Source organism: Alexandromys fortis, unplaced genomic scaffold (genome assembly GCF_014885135.2).
Source record: "Alexandromys fortis isolate MF-2015 unplaced genomic scaffold, M_Fortis_MF-2015_v1.1 scaffold_18, whole genome shotgun sequence".
Lineage (NCBI taxonomy): Eukaryota > Metazoa > Chordata > Mammalia > Rodentia > Cricetidae > Alexandromys > Alexandromys fortis.
This window is the reverse complement of record NW_026067897.1, coordinates 6,667,109-6,688,527: the sequence shown is the minus strand read 5'-3', so window position 1 is coordinate 6,688,527 and position 21,419 is coordinate 6,667,109. Positions and strand designations below refer to the sequence as shown.

General features: G+C 42.6%; 2 protein-coding genes across 3 annotated transcripts in view; one reads left to right on the top strand and one right to left on the bottom strand.

The window, feature by feature from the left end:
* Clvs1 (clavesin 1) overlaps positions 1-21,419 on the top strand; it is a 103,515-nt gene that overhangs the window by 47,625 nt on the left and 34,471 nt on the right. Inside the window, exon 2 of the mRNA XM_050164125.1 lies at positions 1,351-1,525. Coding sequence (XP_050020082.1) covers positions 1,351-1,525 — 175 coding nt within the window. The remainder of the gene's footprint in view (positions 1-1,350; positions 1,526-21,419) is intronic.
* Asph (aspartate beta-hydroxylase) overlaps positions 6,822-21,419 on the bottom strand; it is a 209,180-nt gene continuing 194,582 nt past the window's right edge. Inside the window, exons 24-25 of one of the 2 annotated variants that reach the window (XM_050164038.1) lie at positions 12,630-12,716; positions 6,822-6,897 (exon numbers count right to left, since the gene is read on the bottom strand). In XM_050164038.1, coding sequence (XP_050019995.1) covers positions 6,837-6,897; positions 12,630-12,716 — 148 coding nt within the window. In that variant the 3' untranslated portion in view covers positions 6,822-6,836. Of the gene's footprint in view, positions 6,902-12,629; positions 12,717-21,419 lie in introns of both variants that reach the window. The other variant, XM_050164043.1, reaches the window with a different exon arrangement.

Here is a 21,419-nt window from a genome sequence, read left to right as displayed (position 1 = left end):
AGCTTGGTATCAGAGAGAAAAGAACTTTCCTGAAGAGCAGAAATGGAGTGGGCTGCTTATTTTTTTTATTTTTATTTAGACCTCTCTTCAGTTCTGACGTATTTCATTCTTTATTATTGGAATTACCTATCCAAAGCCTGTTCAAGAAAGGTCTATCACAAACCGCCATCCCTTCATACACTCTTTCTAGACCGAGCAAGTGGTATCAACCCCTCTCAACTCCTGTAGGTCATTTCCAGCCCCTCCAGCTATTATCTTTGGAAGTAGATACAGAGTTCACTAGCAAAACTTCAAGCATGAAAGAGAGCTCTGAGCTTGTAACAGGTGGAGTACGTCACTGGCCTACTAATCAGACACAGGTGCTCAGACTCTATTCTGTAGGCATTACGGTTAGGGTTCAATTCACACTGATCATCTTAGGAATCCGACCTTTGACAGTGACTTCCCATGACCAAGCTCCTGGTTTTAATGAAGGCCTGAAGGAAGTCATAGAATTATGCTTGACATCCAGGCTTCTAGCTTATCAAAGACACCGATTAGAAAAATAGTTTTTCAGGTCACCTCATTTGCAAGTGCCTATATGATCATTTCATCATGTCTGAAACCTATGTAAATGGAACTCAGTAGTGATTTGGACCTGTGATGTGGGCTTATACACAGCCCTGGAGAACTATCACCCTAGTTTGGATTCATCTGCCTGTTGTCATAGCTACTGATGTACTCAAAGTGATTTCCCTTCTGTATCACAACCTGTAGTCCTTAAATGAAAATCAGTTGTTCTTCCAGCTTTATTTTTTGCTACCCATGAATCAAAACTGAAACTATAGCCACAATAGCATGACCCTTTTTATACTCTCTTCAGGGTTCTAGCATAAAAAAGAAATGAGAGATATTGAGTTTGAATAAGCTCTGGGATTGAGGTTTCTCTCCATTTGTTCATCAATGATCCATTGAGAGTCTAGGTGCTGAAGATACTGCCAGGCTTGTAACACAGCCACTGCCCATGGCTATCAGAGTGTGGGGGGCAGGGATGTGTTTCTGCAATGTGTGCACAAAGACACAGGGGAATCAGAGCACAGAGAGCTGTGGGATGCAGAAGAAGGACGTTTCATGAAGTCTAAGATGCTGTTGTGACCAAATGAAGGGGATGCACCCATTCTCGCCACCTTGAAGCATTGTTTCTGGATGTTCAGCAAATTATTTTCATTCGTTCTGTGTATTAGAACCTCAACGCGACACTGCATGCAGGAGTCGTGGGGCTGCGGGGCAAGGACAACAGAGTCATGACACAATGTGCCATCTGTCAACTCTCTAGACTCACATGTGCTCTCCTTTCTGTTCTGGTCACAGGAACTCCTTCACAGATATCCTTCGCGCCATCCTGCTGTCTTTGGAAGTCCTTATTGAAGATCCTGAACTTCAGATCAACGGTTTCATTTTAATTATAGACTGGAGTAATTTTTCCTTCAAACAAGCCTCCAAACTGACGCCTTCTATCCTTAAGCTGGCCATTGAAGGGTTGCAGGTATGTTCAACAAGATGCAATGCTCCGTGTGTTTGACTGTACTTTGCCTGATTACCGCAATGCAAGTGTTATCTGTCCTTTGGAGTGAATAAAATTCATCCATGAGTGTTCCACATTTTCACCTCAGCCCTAGCTTAAATGTTTGTTGTCTTTTTCCTAATTAGCCTTCATTTTCATTAATTGCATTAAATTACTGTTGCTCCATGCCCAAATTCCCTGCCAGAACAAAAATGTCTAGAGCCTGGAAATGTTTGCCCAAATCCATGGAGGTCATAAAACAATAACTAAGAAGCATTCGCTTTGTGATCTTATCCCACAGAGATGGCATGGGGGCTTCCCTGGGTCTCCAGAAGCGTCTCTGAGCCTAGGAATGCACCCCATGGACCTTGACTTCCCAGAGGGCTCTGAACTGCAGTGTTGGTATTAAAGTAGATTGCGTCCCTGTGAACAAAGGAAGTCCATGAAGCTCTGCAAGCAGTTTACATGACTTGTTGTCAGAGTGTGTCCTTTGAGGCAGAGATTTTTGTGTTTAGAGCAATTTTAGGGGACCTTTGGAATCCCCTCATCTCCTGAAACAGTGAGCCTTTTAAGAGTCAAGTGTTTCTAAGAAAAGTGGCAAACTCAGAAATGATGCTTAGCCTTCTTAGATAGCACGTGATCAAATACAGAATTAAAGGCATATTTTGAGGCAGTCAAAAATCAGCATAGATAAAGCTCACATTCCTTCTTATTTTCATAGAAAGATTTACTCAAAGCAGTGACTTGTTCTTTGATGTGTAGCTGCACAGCAACATACAGACCTAATGTGTAAGTACACAGCAACATATAGACCTAATGTGTAAGTACACAGCAACATATAGACCTAATGTGTAGCTTCCCAGCAACATACAGACTATAGAGACTTTCCTCATGCTCGTCAGAATTCAGGGGTTCCACCACCCACAATATCTGAGCACCCCTAGGAACTGATGGCTCCATTTCCTCAGCTGTTACATTTTCTTATTTAGCCTCCAAATACAGGCCTCACAGTCCTCTGAGGAACATATGCCTATTGAATGGCTTTTATGTCATGAAAACTATCTCCTGTTCTCCAGAGGAGTAGAGCTGACATTTCAGAGGAGCTACGGTCCACACAGGGTCCCAGGAATGCTGAACTGTCCTTGTATGGTGGGCACAGCTTAGTTACCTTTGCATGGACAGACTGCATGCAGTGTCCCTGCTCCTCTTAAAGCGACAGACTGACCTTCTTTACCGTCAGTTGCGTTGTCTCTAGCAGTTTCCCCACCTCCTTCTCTCAGCCCTGAATAGAGCTTCTCTCTCTAACCTTTTGTTAAAGGAGATTTTAAGCTTCATTGTAAGCTTCAAGATTTAGCTCATGCTCATAATTAGGCTGGTCATTATTTCTAGGAATGTCTGTACAAGTTTCTATTTTTCTTTTAAAAAGATGGTTTTAAATATGTGAGTTGCTGAGATTTAACTTCTATTCCTTTTTATGGTGTTTTTCCCTGGAGGAGGGGGAAATGCCCTTCAGTCAGCCCCGTGTTCTAATTTCTCTGTCTGAAAAATGTGTGGATTGCACCGCAGGCCCCCTGCTAGCCTTACTAGGCTGGTCCTCATCTTCCTGAGTTAGTGCGTGTGAGTGAACCATACATGAAGCTCAGCTATTGTCCCAGGAAATACCCGAGGAACCTTGGTGGCTCGGGATGGGCCCATGTAGACCTTCACTTTACACGCATCGGGGTCCAAGATGAATTAATTCCACAGCATCTCTCAGCTCCAGTTAAGGTGTAACCACTCCTGGGATGAGGAGAGATTTGTGAGATTGGAGTCAGAGGGGGAAAGGTGTGTGTTCACCCGATCTCCAGAGCCTCATGTTATGGGGCAAGAAAAGCCGCTCTGACTATGAGAAGGTATCAGACCATTCTGGATTCAAACTGTTTAAATCAAGGCACAGCTCTGTCCACTTGGGTGCAGGGGTTCTGAGAAAGTGATAGACCCTGCATGAAGCAAAACGAACATGGCCCAAAGGAATCTGGGTTAAGGTACAGCTCCTCCATCTAGGACAGTGGTTCTCAACCTTCCTAACACAGTTCTCATGTTGTGGTGACCCCTGAACATAAAGTTATTTCTGTTGCCATTTTATAACTGTAATCTTGCTAATGTTATGAAGTAATGTAAATTTGTGTACTTTCCAATGGTCTTAGATGACCTCTGAAAAGGGTCATTTGACATCACCCACAGATTAAGATCCATTGATCAGGGATATGGATGGTGCAATTGTGTGCTTCTAATAAGCATCATATCTTGGGCATGAAGAAGTTACTGAGGCGGCCACAGACGATTCTGGTTTTGCCCTACAGTAAATAGCCATTCTATCTAGGAACTTGTCACTTTTCACACCAGGCTATCCTCTCTGACTTTGGATTGTTTAGAGACTGTTACCACTNCACACACCCTTCTGATACCTTAAAAAAGGCTGTAATTAGGAGCAAACAGAACTCACTCACTTTTGGTTACCACTGCTACACAGCAACTGTTCTATATAGGTCTCTGATTGTTACCTATACTGGCTCATGAGAAATTACACAATTGCACCAGCTGACTACAGCAGAGGCAAGAGAAGCTACCCAGGGGCATCATCAACAGAAGAGAAGCCATGTCTGCCTTCTGTCCATGCACCTTGAGAGAGGCTGGAAGAGGTCCAGGTATCTGCTGGCCCCTCAGAAGCCTGCAGGGAAAAGGCAGCCCATGTTCCAACATACACCACTCACACAGTCTATCCTCTTGCCTTGGGTCAGTTTGAGAAATGGCTGTCATGGCCATCTCAGGGGAACATTTGTGGTGTTTTACCATCTGGTTTGGGATTTCAGGTGTTTTCAGGATGAATCTAGGACATCCTGCTGCTCAAGCCCTGGAGAATTTAGGACCCTGTGGTATGGCGCCACTTTGACATATACAGGCAATGAATGAAGTGATTCCAATAGGAAGAACAAAGATTTTAGGGATTGAACTCAGGTCCTTGTGCTTGAAGGCAGTTACTTTATCAAAATGAGGTATTGTCCCAGGTCTTTTCCCTTCTGTCTTAATGAGAGCTTTTTAAGACTTAACCCAAATGATCGAAAATTTGGAGCAATGCTCAGAACCTTGGCCAATTCAAATCAGCCATCTCCTTACAGCCTATATTGTTAGAGTTATTCAATCCTGCCCCGGCCTCTATGCACCCCTTACTATTTTTCACATCCTATTTCAAAACATATTCGATTGCTTGCTCTGGGGAATCTAAAGTGCCATATTCAGTTAAAGAATAAACTACTTGAAAATCCATTGCATCTTGGGCAACATGACAGTTCTTGAGTGTAAATGAACAGACCATGCTATGCTTGGAAATTTGACATTTCTGTACATTACAATCAGCAGTGGGTTGTCCCCAGTTCATGGTCCATATCCTAGGTATCCTCCAAATAGCCTAGGTATTCTGACTCCTGTATCCTCCAAATGTGGTCAGATCCTCTAACAACTGGATTTACAGAAGATGCTGAAGTTAATCTGGCTACAGGGGCTAGTATTTCTAGGACCTTCCTCTTCAAGGTCTTGTCCTGATGCAGATGCACCATCTGACTCATTCTTCTGATCCAGAAGCTCCATGTCAGTATCTTCCATGTGGTTTGTAAGACACCCAGGCTTGAGAATTGCTGATCTAACACATGGTGTATAACATAATACTTACATGCTAGGCAAGATATCCTGTACCCCTGTACCCTCTACTAGACTTCCTCGTGTCTTAGTTCTAGAACCCAGACTGAGAGTTGACCTTCATAAATGTTCTAGGTGCTGATGTTGCTGGTGCGGGTAAGAGCATAGTCTACTATCTGGGTTTTGATCTTGTCTCTGCACTTGACCTCAGACGAGTCCTCCTCTCTCTGGGTTCCAGTTCTCCATCGCACAGTGTAGTATCATAGCAATATCTATCTCACAAGTGTGTAGCAGAAATTAACCGAAAAGTAATTGTATATACCAGTGCCTCATGGAAGTCCAAGTGGCATTCAAATGAAGAGACAGCCCTTATCTGCAGATTCATTGGCTTTTACGCACTTGTATAAATGAAATCTGCATTGGTACCTTATCCATACACCTGGATTTCTGAACACTGGACCTGCTCAGCCTCATCCTTATCCATCAACAAGGAAGTTCCTTATCCAATGTGTGTTACCATAACTCAGGCTCAGATGACATTACCTGCCCGCTCAGAGGTGCCTTTGCCTCTACTCTTGTAGTATGATCTTTTCAATTATCACCCAGCAGTGGGAGAGGAAGTCCAGTCACAATGTCTTGGCATCAGTAACAGACTCGACTGAAATCCGCCTTCCCCCTGTCGCAGCAGCAGTGTCTGCAACATCTTTGACTGTGTGTGCTAAAGCATGTTGAGAACAAATTGAAAAAGAAATGTTTGCATTTTGGATGAAGAAGCTTATGAATGTGTGTCTCCTAAAGTTTGCATGTATGCTCAAAGAATATCCACACTGAGCAAACAGGGCTTCACCTTCTCCCAGAACAAAGCCGTAACTCTGAATTTGTACTAGCACAATCTGTTATTATGGAAATGCCAGAGAAATAAAACATCTCTTTGAAAGCTCAATCTTGTTAACTGTCAGTTAAACTCAGGAAGGTAATCAGAGCTAATGACACCCTGGTGATCCTGATGCAGATAGTGCAGCCCATTTGAGACGGCTCCAGTTAAACAGGTCTATCTCTGGCATACTTCCGATAAATTGTCCCTCGGACTCCTTTGTTTTATGAACATAGCCAGTCTTCCAATTCAATTCAACCCGTGAAGAGACAATCTCTCAACTTTTATTTCTAGTTAGTCACAAAGGTAAAGAGACACAGCCTCTGATGCCGGGAAGGCCATGCTTCAAAGCAAAGGCAGACCTATAAACAGATTATTAAAAACAACATTCAGAAAGGAAGGAAAAAGCTGAGCAACTGGAATCCCAGATGAAGAAAACAATACAGCTCCGAGGAGTCAGGGATGGTTTCCTGGGCAACGCCACCATCTCAGCTCATTCTTAGCAGACAAGTGTGGAATAGGCAAGTAAAGACAGAAGGGAAGGAACTTCAGGCAATGGGGAGACTATAGTCAAAGACACAGAGGCCAGGTAGCTCAGCAGAAGAGAACATTGGACTTCATTTCACACCCTGCAGCTTGCGAGCACCAGGAAGGACTTCAGTGCATTCGTGGCAATCTGAAAAATTTGATGACCTTAAACCGCATTACTGAAGCGAGACGGCAGACTTCTGTTTCCCACTGTGATCACTTAGAGCTTGTGAGGAAGAAAGGCATACTCGTTGCTTTCTCCATCAATATGATCGAACTGTCTGACAGAAAGAAAGATTTTTGTCAGCCCACGGCTTCCAAATAGTCCTCCATTGTGGCACGGACCGTGTGACAAGGGAGTTGCCCCATCTGGAGATTTTGAAGCAGCCAATGACTGCTTATAACATCTTGTCAGGTCAGAAAGCAGAGGTTGGGGTGGAAGCTGTTCCATGCTGTGCTGTAACCTTTGAAGGCCTGTGCCAACAGTGTTTTCTATACACCGATCCCATATTCCCAAGGTCTTACAACCTCCCAGAACAATGGCAGCAGCTGGGGACCAAGCACTCATGAGCAGGGTTGGGGGTGGGGCGTGTGCATTTCACATTAAAACCATAATAGAAGTTGCAATGCTAAGTAAACCAATTAAAAGCCAATTTCAATAATGTAAATAAGGAAGGATAATGCTCTAACCTAGGAGAAATGGAAGTGATTCGGTAACCAAATAAGGAGCAACATAAGGTAATTTGATTCATTGGCAGTGTGGAAGGGCAAGGTTCAGATGTGAAGTCAAGGTGCAGGGTGAAGCCACTGAATGTGATGATACTGAGAGAGATGGGCGGGTGTGACAAGAAAGGTTGAATTGGTTCTGTGCTTTGAGCATGGTTTGACTATATTCTCCAAAGGTTCATGTGTTGAAAGTTTGGCCCTGGGTGTGCTGATGTAAAAGTCATGTAAAAGTCCATCCTTGAAGAGGTAGGAGCAAGTAAGTCATTGGGATGCTGTCCTTGTGTAGTTCTTGTGGGACCTCACTGGGTTCCCACAGAGGACTTTGCTATAAAGACACAGGACTGGCATTCCTTACCCCTCTGACTTTCTATCCCTACAGACTATCATTCTTATCTTCATCCCTGCCTTGATGCTTATGAATGATGCAGCCAGTGGGTCCCCTAACTTGTTGGAACCATCTGATCATGGGCTTTCTGCCTCCAAAATTAAATCAAATAAGCCTCTCTTCTTTATAAAGTATCATTACTATAACAAATAGTAACAGGAAATGAACTAAAGCCATTAGACATGTAAACTTGAGATCCTGTGAGACGGTCTAATGATTTACGTTAAGTCGGAGATGAAAGAAGGGATTTGGGCTAAGTATATAGAGTTGGCCATTTTTTTATTTTAAAGGAATTTTTTAAATGGTATCTATTTTCTGTGTCTGGCTCTTTTGTCTGGATCTCTGTCTGTGCACCATGCGCATGCCTATTGCCTGTGGAGGCTAAAAGAAAGCATCAGATCACCTGGAACTAAGCCGCATCAGTTGGTTAAGAGCTGCCTTGTAAGCTCTAGGAATCAAAACTGAGTCCTTGGGAAGAGCAGCCAATCATTTAACCTCTGAGCCACCTCTTTAGTCCATATTTTAATTCTCAGTTTATTGTAGGGAACAAGTAAATAAAACATCGCCCAGCTAAATTAAGGAATCCACTCAAACAAGCGCTTGCCCTGTCCAAACTCAATACACCTCAGTGAGCCTTTGTCCAATTAACATGTCCATTCTGTAGTTGTGGATTTGCATATAGTGTTTTGCACTTTTGCTATCCATTATATTTTATGCACTTATCCACCCCAAGAAAAGAAAAATCATGATAGAGTTTAGGCTAGAAGAACAGTAAGCTGTATACTTCCTGTGTTACTGCCTGCACAGTTGTTCTTTATTCCTTAATGGTACCCTGTGGTCTCCTTTCTAAATGTATACTTTACGTACACATACATTCATTTACATATATGAATGTATAAATTATAGGATAGGGTGCTCATATTAGGAGGAACACGCACATTTTTCTTTCTGAGGTTGTGTGACATCACTTATTGTATATTCTATGTTCATCCATTTTTCCTGAAAATCTCATGATTTTAGAGATCTCACAGTACCCAAAATTTCAAGAAAGAGAAAACTCGGGCAAAACTAAGGAATGGAAAGCACCAGCTGAGAGAGTAATCCAAGTGAAGAAAGAGCAGCTTCAACCCAGAAAAGGGGCACTCACGGGGGAGGACAGGAAAACTGGGCCAGGAAGCTGTAAGGATTAACACAGGAGCTGAGAGTGGAGCTTCCAGGGGCTTAGTGTGGTGCTGTAGTTGGGGGCCAGCTAGAAGTTCTGGGTGGACGGGGGGGGGGGGATGAATTTGTCAGGAAACATATCTCACCAGACTACATTCTCAGGAACATGAAAGAAACCAAAGCAGAGGAAGCAGAAAGAGGATATCAGATGAAACATTCCGGCAAGATGGCCACTAGAAAGCATGAGGGTCCTTCGCACAGCAGCAGAAGTTCAGTCTGGACAGAGGGCTGGCCTCTGTGAAGTGTTTAGTTACAGAATAATTTTTTTCAAAGTGTCCAAATAAAAAGATTTACACCTCTTGCGATCATGAAATGAATTGTGGAGTTGGTGTTCAAGAATTCCGTTCTGAATGTATCATTGTAATACACCCACAGGAATGTGCCTGTTTCGGTTTGTGTCCTGGGGGACCCAGCCTCAAGCCCAAGCAGACTTGGTGTTCCTAAAGGGACTTTCCCTGCATAACCCAGGGAAATTAAAGAGATTAAACCCCAGGTAGAAAAAGAATATCCTTTGCCAGCATTAGGTAGAATTTTTTTGTTTCTAAGGGCATGAAAAGCAATTTGCGCCAAAGCCAAGCAGAGTACAAGGGGGAATCTACATAGTGGAAAAATTCTGAGCTATGCTGTCTTCCAGGCTCAGTCAGACCTAGCTGGAAGGGGAAGGATGCCTTGAGAATCACTCTGTCTTCTTCTGCCCGTCTGTCAGTCATGCCGTCTCTGGACTAGCTTCTCCTCAGAAGCATTTCTCCATGAGACGTCCTGACTGTCTGACAGTGCCCTGTATAAACAAGAGGCCCTTAGGGTCTCCATCATTTGCAAGAGTGAGGGGATGAAGGGTATGTTGCCCGAGGTGCCACATCTGAAGCACTTCAGGACAAAAACATGAAAAAGATGGTTGGGATGGTAAATCCAGCATCTATTCTGAATGAGATTTTAGTTTCCATGGTGGCCAATTTAAGAGATCACACTTTCCCATGTGTCTTTACCATGGGAGAAAGTGTGGGCCTACATGTGTGGATTCATTTGATGAGAATGGAGGCATTTGTTTCTAAGAAACCGCTAAACATTGCTAACCCCCCTTTAGTTAGCACAAAATAAAAACATCAAAATGCAAGTTCTTCTTATTTTAGAAGGATCTGCTTTTATATATGGAAATATTAATACATAAGTTAAATTCACAAAATAGATAGTTCATGTAAATTTTTAGAAACTGAAAATATCTATGTAATTAATGGAAGAGCAAGAAAAATCTGATCTTGCATTAGATTTAGAGGTACTCTATGTTAAAAATTGACACCAAAGGTAGCCACTTTCCTATCTTCAAAACCAGCTTGGGTTTTTTGGAGCATATTTAATTCTCCATCCCAAAATGCAAATGAGACTCCTGCCCAGTTGCTCCTATCTCAGCCAGTTAAGCTCAGCAGTCCTGGGGTTCTGTCTTGAGAGTGTCCTTTCCATAAACTATCTAACACTCTTCTGTCTTCATGTAGAATTTGATCATTATTTCTTGGAACTTTGGAGACAGATAAATGCCCCTGTGACACATTGGTGTGGGAGGTCCTTCTGTCTATGTGTTGCTTTTATTGGTTAATGAATAAAGAACTGCTTTGAGCCTATGGCAGGAAAGAACAGAACTAGACAGGGAAAGTTAGGCTGTATGCTGGGAGAAAGAAGGGTGGAGTCAGAGAGAAGCCATGGAGACACAGGAGATAGATGCTGGGAACTTTACCCAGTAAGCCACAGCCACGTGGTGATATACAGATTAATAGAAATGGGTTAAATTAATATGAGTTAATTAATAAAAAGCTAGAGCTAATGGGCCAAACAGTGATTTAATTAATAGAGTTTCTGTGTGATTATTTAGGGTCTAAGCTAGTCAAGTGTCCAGGGATCAACAAGCAGCCTTCCCCAACAACACATTCCTTAAGGAATTTCAGAATGATTGCCTCCCGTAGAATATCGAATCTGCAGCATCACTTGAGTGCTACAGAATCACTGCAATCAGTTACCTGCTGGCAGTAAGAGATTCTCTGATGGAGCTGATTTACTCCCGCTTTACAAATAATTCTCGCTGATGAACTCATGGCTTCACTTATTCTATCCACAGTGTGGGCAATATTAAGAAATAATAGCTGTCGGGGGTTGCTCAGTGGAAGAGTACGTGCTGAGAATGTGCAAGGACATGGGTTCAATCCCTGCCTTCCTAACCCAGCTGGAAGCCAGGGAAGAAGCACACATCGTGTAAATGTTTCCTTCTGAACCTGGAAACCACAGAATTCAGGCTGCTTTATGTGCTACTATTCAACTGGGAGAATCGGTGAATCATAGCATCAGACCCAGGGTGCACAGCTGTGATCCTAAGCATTCTGGAAGCGTTTCTGTCACCCTCAACCAGCACTACCAAAGACATGGACACATGCAGACTATCAGAGGGATTTTTGTCTACAATAGTTACAGTGTGATATAAAATGTTTGCAGCTCACCTTCCTGCCTTGGGTATCTTAAGAATTATAGGAACTGTTAATTATCCTGTGTTTTAAGAGACTGAGACTAGTTGATGGTTTAAACAGCTCCCACACTACCAGGAAAGCTCTTTGAAGGTTCTTGGGAATGGGAGACCAGTTGAAAGCTCTAAGGTATGCAGTATACACAACAACAACAACAACAACAATAATAATAATAATGCAAAATTGGAATAATAATATGCAATACCATGTAAATTCAAATTTCTTTCAAAACCATTCATTACACAGTCTGTGTCTACGCACAAAGTCCTGGGGTCATCTTCAGCAGAGAGAAGGGAGAGAAAAAAAAAGAAGAAATAGGGAAGGGAGGAAGGGAGAGGAGAGGAGAGGAGAGGAGAGGAGAGGAGAGGAGAGGAGAGGAGAGGAGAGGAGGGGAGAGGAGAGGAGAGGAGAGGAGGGGGAGATCATCAGCAGGGTTCAACACTACATTCTAAGTCAAAAGATTCCTAGACAGTAAACATAAGTCCTTAATATTTGATGATACATCCTACACACAGCATCTTGGTTTTGGTGCTTTGAGCACTGTGATTACCAGTGAGATGGCTCAAATTTACATATGCTTATTAAATTCCTTTTCTGTTCTCTTCATATTGCTTGACAAGAGGCATCAGCCATTTTGGGTGGTGGGTAAAATCTTGTTTTACTACAAGCTTGTAAAAAAAATCTTTTTACTTAAGGAAATGAACCTTTTACCTCATATCGTAAAAGTGTTTGTACAATTTACACTCAAATTTAATTGTGTTGCTCTTGCTTCAAATGGTTGCAAAAGGTTTTTATGAGAAGTCTGTTAACTGCCTTTGCTAAGACTTACAGTCTCATCAGCATCTCAAACGTTAAATAAAATCCACTAGTATTTTCTAGGCATGGATTTCTTTCGACTCCATCATTTTATTGTATCTGGGATTTGTATCTAGAAGATGCTAGGAAGGGATTTACCTTAATTGTGTTTTAGTGTGCTCTGATGCCAGTTACTGGATAATGTATCCTGAGGTGCACTTCAGAAGGCAGATAAATCAATGTCAAGGGACTATTAAGACAGCAAGGGCAGTGCTGAAGCCCTGTCTGCTTCCACTGAGAAATCTGATCTAATATTTGATAAGAACAAGTGATGTAAATTAGCAAAAAGCTCCCTTTATGTCAGAAGCTATTTACCCTGGGCAGGAGTAGAAGGGGTGGCTTCTCAGCAGGTCAAACCACGAGGGCAAGATGAAAGTTATCTTAGTGTTGCTTGAGGACCACCTGTAAGAAAAGAAAAAGAAATAAGACATTGGCCAGCTAGAGTCAAGACAGCTATTGTAAAGCCCAAAACCTAGTCTAAAGAGTTGGCAAAATGCTCCTCGCTGCTGCGGAATTCTAACGTGTATAGGCACAAAGATAATTTATTCTGCCTCAACAATAGACTGGGTTTTGGAAACTTAAAGACATGTTCTGGAAAGTATTAAGAGTGTGAAAAAAGCAAGAAGTTATACTAATGCCAGCTTAGCTGAAATGCCATTAGTTGAGAGGAATAATTCCTAATGCCCTAATCCTTAGACTCATTAAACTTGGGAAGAAATTATAAATTCCCTTTTCCGTTAACTGAATGAAGCTTTGATGAAGATATCGCTGGAAAAGCAGTAGTATAGGACAGCATTAAGGTGGATTTTAAGTCATTGCAAGAGAAGACAATTCTGAGAGTCTACACAATATTCCACTTAAGCTGTGAGATATATTTACATGACCACATGAGCCCATCCTCAGCTGCTGGCCCAGGTGAGCCAGTCTTCACAGAATACCTTGCCACAAAGCTCTTAATGTTAATGACTCCTTATTCAGTTTCTAATGTGTGGTTCTTAATTCTTAAGCAATTCCCTCAGAACATTAGCGGTTCAAAATGATTATTTTAACACTAAGAATAATAAATATGTAGAGTGCAGGGCAACTCCAGGCATAAAGGTAATGTCCAATACCCGAGACTGCCCTTCCCTTCTCACCCGAGCCTATTCATCAGGGCTGCCCAACACCATACCGTTTCCTCTCCCTGCCGCCAGTTTCCTCTCAGATGAGGGTTCCATTGCACATTTCCCACCCTTTGCATTCCCACTGGCACCTCGGTCTACAGTGCTGCAAAGCCCTCCACCCTTCCATCTTCTAGCATTTCACCATCCCTATGATGAGCATTGTCGCATACCCATAGGTCAAGTATCAGCACCTTAGATTTCTTCTAGATGCCTGAAATCCTTCGTGAACTTTGCTCTTACTGTGTTTTAGATATAAAGGGGATATTGGGGACATTATACATCAGTGGGACCCAAACAGCCATACTTTAGTACCCACAGAAGAGTTTTAAAGATGAAAATGATTGTTTGTTGTGCAGAGGAGACGGCTCAGTGCATAAGAGTGACTTCCTCAAGCAAGAGGACCTGTGTCTTGATTTTCAGCACCCATGTAAAAAGCCCTGCAAGGTCATGCATGTATCTTTAACCCTGATACTGTAAGAGACATTTGCTATACAGAGTGGGGTAATCAATGTCTTCCTCTGGCCTCTGTGAGCACACATGCAGACATGCACACACTTGGATAAGGACACACACACACTGATTGATTGTCTCAGCGGGTTTGTGCTTCTGTGGAGCTGGGTGGGGTCTAGAAATCTGCATTCCTATATCAAAGCAAACATAATGCTGATGCTTCTGATCACAGCAGTGCTGGTGGAGAATCATTTCTTTTGAGGATCGTCTTATACAAATAAGGAATCAGGAACCAGCCTGATTTTCTCAGTGCTCCAAAGTCAGCTAGTTACTCGTGCGGAGAGGTCGCTATAAACTTCAGAGTCAGAAATCATTACTGTGTACCTGGGTATGAAGGCTATTGTCTTCTTAAACAAAAAACTAGTTTTGAATTAGAATATCTAATTCTTGCTATTTTTAAATATTATAGGATGCCAAAATGTTTTGCTGTTCATGTACTTATACCAAGTAGGAAAGCTGATTGAATTTATAAATCTCTTCTTTTTCTTATGTACATAAATTGGTTTCCAATCTTAAGCGACTTCAGTTTCACAAACTTTCTTCTTTTTCTCTCCATTCCTGGAGCTGCTGCTTTGGTCTTGTCCTCATTAGTTGTTCCCAGAGGACAAGGGAGTCTTTTACTGTTCTTTGTGCTTTGGTCTAGGCAGCCTTTGATGCACTCATACACTGGATGGTTGTAGTTCCAAAAGATCGCTTCTTTAATACACACCTCTTGATTTTTATTTTAATTTGAATAAGTATTTACTTAGTACTGAAGATGTAACTTAGCCAAAACATGTTTGTCTTGGATTACTACGAAGTCCTGAGTTTGAACTCCAGTGCACGAATAAGGCATGGTCATACATACCTGTCATCCTTGTCCATTGACCCCATCCCTACAACCACCTCTTCCAGCCTTGCCTCCAGCAGGGCACACAGGACACTGCTCACAGCATCTCTTAGTCCATGTTGCTTTACCCTGTGACTCCTCCTTGCTTTAGCCTGGATAACCCCTTGATGGCTGCTCAAAACTCAGATCTACAGCTACTAACATCAAAACCGTGTGGGCGAACTAGAGATGCCGTAGCCATTCTTTTGTATGCTCGTAGAAAGGTGTGTATAGTTCTACATTAGAATTCAATGTGCTTTTCTGTCTTGTCAATTTAAATTTCTGCCTCTCCATACAGTTCTTAAAGTCAGAGGTTATATTAGACATCCTTTATATACAAGACCAAATTATACCATGTTACATTGATGGTCAGATGTATGCATGAATAATGTGATTTATTTCACTTCTTATATTGAGCCTTCATAACTTAGTAAAAAGATTCACAGGCATCTATAAAAAGCAAGAGACCCTAAAGGCAAATGCAGTTTTTGTTCTAAGGCCTTTGGAATATAAAAAGAAAAAAATGACTAGCAAATAAAAAGACATGCCAAGCCAAAAAAAAGTATTAGAAGCTAGATTTTCCAGGTATTTTTTCTCTATTACTAGAAATAGTGCTCCCTCTCTCATTCCACTTAGGGATAATATCTCCCATATCTCCTACTCCTTACTCGCAATCTCTAACATAAATTATTCTATATTCTACTCAACTGAAGAATTATGGCAGTACTTACATTAATCAGCCACATTCGCATGCGAAGGAATGAATGGCTGTTGCCTATGGTCGCCACTAAAGCAAGTTTCATCAAGTGGCTGACACTCAAACAAGAGCCAGTGAAACCCCAAATCTACTAATAACCATTAGAATGAGCAGTACATGTGTGAGTTATGTCATTTTACTGTCTTGAGAAACTCCTTAGAAGGCAAGGCTCATTATCAGCTATTGATTGTGTGCTAGTAATCTTCCTGCGCATGGCTGGGTGGTGAGTGCAGAAGGCTGGACAGTTCAGATCTGTGCGTTTTCAGGATCTGTGTTTGTGTGACCACCAACACTCTTCAACACACAGCTTATTATCCACTCTGCAAGTATTCACTGAAAGTCAGCACAGATGTATCCTAGGAGTGCTTGGGACACAGCAGTGAATCAAAATAAATGCACCTCTGCCAGATAGAACATGCATTAGAGTGAGAAAGACAGACCGTAAGCAATATCCATTATGTCTGGGTATGAACACGCACTTATAAACAAGACGTTAAACATGGTGAGTACCATTGAAAAGAGAAGAGTCTGTTAGGAATATTGAGACTATAAATTATATAGAGAAAAAGGACTCTGAGTGTTTCCCCTCCTCATGATAAATATGCAATGAGATAGATGTTTTAAATATTGCACAATGTATATACATCTATTTAAATCACATGCAATCCATTAAATGTATAATTTTATTTTTTATAAAGCAGTCAATCTAATTCTCTTAGAAAAAACATAGGAGAAGGTCACCCGGCTTTAGTTAGTAATGGTTTCTTGGATATAAAGTCAAAAGCACACACAGTAAGACAACAGCATTGATAGGTCGGACTTGACTCCATCAAAATGTGAACCTTTTATCATTTATAGATTTCTGCTGGTAAAGTGAAAAGTGAGTGCAGAATGGGGAAAATGTGTTAAACGACAAAGAATTCTTACCTAGGACATACAGGGTACTCTACCACGTTTGACTAATCTTCTACCACTGGTCATGGGTGCCCTACTAGAATTACAGCATCTTTGCTGTGCTGTGGATTCTGTAAGGGCCCTGGTATCTCGGGGTCTTATCTTCACCCTTGGTATGCTTGGACATTCTATCTAGTGGCTATGTGGCCAACAACTTTACTTCCTTCAGGTCTGTGCCCCAGATCCATCCATGATTCATGGCCTATTTCTGCGGCACACCACGCTCGTCTGCACTCTATACTCTATCATACAGTTCATGAACCTGGCAAGTGGATGGAGACTGAAACACACAAAGACACACAGACAGAGAGACAGAGACACGGGTCATCCTTGATGCCAGAATGCCCCAAGAATGCCCCCTTTATTGTGTCCAGGGGCAGCTTATATAGGGGTAGCCACGCCCCAGCCAAATGCACCAGAAACCATTCCCCTGCCATCAGGAACTCCTGAGGGGCTCGTGCTTAGAGCAGCTGTAGGCACTCAGATCAGGGGAAAACATGTAGATTAGATTCACGTCTTAGGGTCCTCGTTGTTGTCTAGGTTCTCTGGGATTGTGACATGAATCTAATCTACATGGGAAGTAGAAAAAGACAAGATCTCCTAAGTAAATTGGGACCATGGGGACCATGGGAGAGGATTGAAAGGGAAGGTATAAAAAGGGAGGGGAACAGAGAAAATATATAGATCAATAAAATCAATAAAAAAAGAAAAAATAATAACCTCCATGCTGATAGAGCAAGGAAGTCAACATCCATCTCCGCCTCCAGCCCTGCCAGAGAGATAGACAGAATTGACATGGTTAAAGAGTTTAAGCTTCTACCAACAGAGGGTTAGCTACAAGAAACAAATCAAGGGCTCAATTGAACACAGGCAAAGGGGGAGCGGCAGATGCTCAAGTCCCCGGTGCCACACTAGTGGGTATGCCTGAATGTTCCAAAGAGCTCTCTGTGGGCAGTTAATGCACATATTCATTTATCCTAAAATAACGTATTAGTCACTGCAGCTCGCTCTGCTTCCTACCCTGGCTTCTCTGACTCATAGGCTCAGGGATGAGTTATCCAATTTACAAACACTATTGTTTTCCTCGAAAGTCAGAGTCACTTCCTTCATTTTGAAGAAAAGTCAAGAAAAAAAAAAGCTGGATTATCATAGTTTGCCTTTCAGTGATCCTTTTAGGTAAAGGGTGCTCCACAGAGAGTGGCTAGTTCACGCAGCCCTCACTCAGAGGGTATTCATGACAACACACGCTTTAGTCTGCTGGAGGGGTACCACAGCCTCACACAGGCTGTTAAAGGCACATATTCTAGGGCCAGGATCAAGTACTCCACTGACTTCCCCTTGTTTCATCAAGGTTTCTTCTGGGGAAGCTGACCCATTTAACTCCTGGGATATGGGAGTGTGGGTGCAGTCATTTCCAGTGCACTTTGTTCCCGTCTCCAGTCATTCTGTCATCGATGCCAATGGTAATGCAGGAAAAAAGTCAAAATGCTAATATGATTGCTTTGATAATTTTGACCATTTTGTTCCTCTGGGTGCATCTCCAGGGCCTCCAGGGGATGCTGGGCCACAAGTGAAAGCTGCTCCTAGAAGCACAGTCTTTTAAGTGCCTTGGAATGTGTAGACCCAACCTATAAACACTTTAGGTGCCTGAAAGTATTAACCCATTGCCATGTACTCATGATCCACCAAGATCTGCAGAGCTAGAACTCCAGCCTGGCCTCCTTAAGGGAAGAAGAAGCATCTGAGTCGGAACTTGTTCACAGTTCTGTCTTATTGGAGGTAGAGCTAGTAATTTCTTTTCAGCTTTTATTTTTTGCTTCTCACAACTCAATTGCCTCTACTACTTGATAGACTGTTGATATAAACTCCTCCAAACCAACTTCTAATACCTGTCCCAACTGATTTGTGGATTTCCAGGAGGGGTAGGCAAGAACATGTGCCCCAAGAAAATCTTTCTAATCCTCTGATTTTCTACAAGGGCAGCCCATTCAGCTGGGCTGAAATTCCACTTGTTGAAAATGTGATTTTATCCATACCTTCATTGTGATAAAATTTTACCATAAATATATTTAGTGTGTAGCCATGGGAATGGAAGAAAATGGAAGGCAGTGCCTGGTTAATTCACATGGTTATAGGAAGACTGACATAAAATCCTTCAAGCGGAAGTTAGCATAGCAGAGCACTCCCAGAAACATAAAACTGTGTAGTCTTGGGGATTTTATATTAGAGTGAGTGGCATTATGATTAGTGATAAATTTCATAAAAATAAGGTTCATGTTGGTCCTGAATCAAAGGTGCCCAGTCACCAAGGGATGGCTTCAGGATGCAGGCAGTATACAGCAGAATCAGGATGCAGATGGCAGTATGCAGCAGAATCAGGATATAGAGAGCAACATGCAGCAGAATCAGGATATAGAGAGCAACATGCAGAAGAATCAGGATGCAGATGGCAGCATGCAGCAAAATCAGGATGTAGATGGCAGCATGCAGCAGAATCAGGATGCAAATGGCAGTGTGCAGCAGAAACAGGATGTAGGTGGCAGCATGCAGTGGAATCAGGATGTAGGCAGCATGCAGCAGAATCAGGATGCAGGTGGCAGCATGCAGCAGAATCAGGATGCAGATGGCAGCATGCAGCAAAATCAGGATGTAGGTGCCATGCAGCAGAATCAGGGTGAAGGCGGCATGCAGCAGAATCAGGGTGAAGGCGGCATGCAGCAGAATCAGGGTGTAGGCTGCATGCGGCAGAATCAGGGTGTAGGCTGCATGCGGCAGAATCAGGGTGTAGGCTGCATGCGGCAGAATCAGGGTGTAGGCTGCATGCGGCAGAATCAGGGTGTAGGCTGCATGCGGCAGAACAGGGATGTGAAAGAAGTTCTCAGAATCCTGAGGTGCTTGGCAAACACCTGCAGAGGGCATGTGCTTCCCCATGTGAAAGACACTTAACAGCCTGTGTAGATCATGTCTAGACATTCAAGAGAGGTGCCCATTCCCTCCATACATACAAGAGATGTCATTCCCTTCAAAGCCCGGTGACACTTGTAACTTCCCCTCCTCAGGAAAGAACACCTTCAAAGAGCAAATTGTTCTTTCTAAAAAGATAGGTCTAATGTTAGCCTTCATCCATGGATTTATTCACAGAATATATATTTGTTAACGATTTTTTTATTTGCTAGATTTTGTGTCAAAACTACCCCATTTTATTCGGGACCTAATTTTCCACTGATTCAGGCTAAAAGTATTACTGCAGTCTTCCTGTGGACCAGATACTACTTCAGGCACAAGAGTATTCAGGATAGCAAAGCAAACACGGCCCCTGTTCTTCTGCAGTGCACAGAGGTGAGGAAAAGAGGAACAGCACTTGGTGAGGACTTTAGTGAATGGAGACAACCACTCAGACAGTCGCTTGGTTCTGTCAGGAAGACAAATCAAGAGCATAGGAGGAGGCTGTAGCTGTATAGCTCAAATATGAGCTCAAACTTAAAGGGCAAGGTGAAGGACAATGTTTAAAGAGCCAGGGCAGAGATTTCCAAGCAAGGGCAGCTACAGACACTAAGATCTTTCGAGAGGATTGTTGAAGAAGACCCAACTTCAAAGACAAGAGGTAGGCTGGAGAGCTGGCTGTGGGGTTAAGAGCACTGACTGCTCTACCAGAGGACCGTGGCTCAATACCCGGCATGCATAAGGTGGCCAACAACCATCCGTCATTCCAGTTCTAAGGCATCTGATGCCCTTTCCTGGCCTTTGAGGTCACTGCATGTATGTGGCACACAGACATCCACACACACAAAACACCCATACACATAAAAATTAAAAATAAATCTTGGAAAAGAAAAAAGAGACAAACTGGGCAGTAGTGGTCTTTAATCCCAGCCCTTGGGAGGCAGAGAGAGGTGGGGCTACACAGAAAAACCCAGCCTAAAAAAAACCAAAGGCGGGGACAATTGGAAGCTCCCCTCTTCTCCAACTCCGCACCTCGCCAGTTCCACCTCTGCATGTTAGCTTTACCCGAAGTTAGAATCTAACCTACTTTCTTCCAACCTAGAAACTGACCACTGGGAAGGAGACTGGCTTCAGCTGGCCTACAGCCTCTTACTTATAGAATTTATCTATATTACAGCTGTTATTTCATCTATATTACAGTTTCAAAATGTTTACATATTTTGAAAATAGGAACAGATTACCAGTCATTGTTTTTAATTGAGGAGGCTTGGAAAGTCAGTGGCAGCAAGGGAACCCTGACGTCACTCATCCAGGGAGACCCACTGCTTCAATCACTCTTGGTTGGCACCTGCTTCTGTATTTGGGTCTTTTGGGGAGCTCGATGGTCGTGACCTATGGAGTAGAACCCTGGGTCATTGCTCCAATCTCAGAAGTACACATTCTTATACAGGATGTATTCTTGTATATTAAAGGCATAGTTCCTCTATGGGGTTCCACCATGAACAATTTTAGCACATCTTTTCAGTTATCCAGATGCAGAAAACCCCTGCATTCATTTACACACTCATGGGGCCCACTGTGTGGACACCGCTGCCTGTTAAACATAATCCTGCACATATTAGAGATATGTCCTAATTCTAAGATTTTGAAATGCAAAATCCAGTGTGGCTGTGAATGAGGTTGCGCATAGCATTCTTTTGCATTGGAACAACCATATCTGCAAGAGAAGGTTTTTAAAGAGGTATTTTTGTAGAAACTAAAACTCGTCTCTTTGTAATCAGGGTTGCTACATGGGAGTGTCCCACAGCATCCTCCACTGGCGACAGTGCCTGGGAACACTCACTCTCCAGTGGATACTACCTCCCACTTTTAGGATTTTGACAATCTCATTGATCAGAAAGCCTCAATGA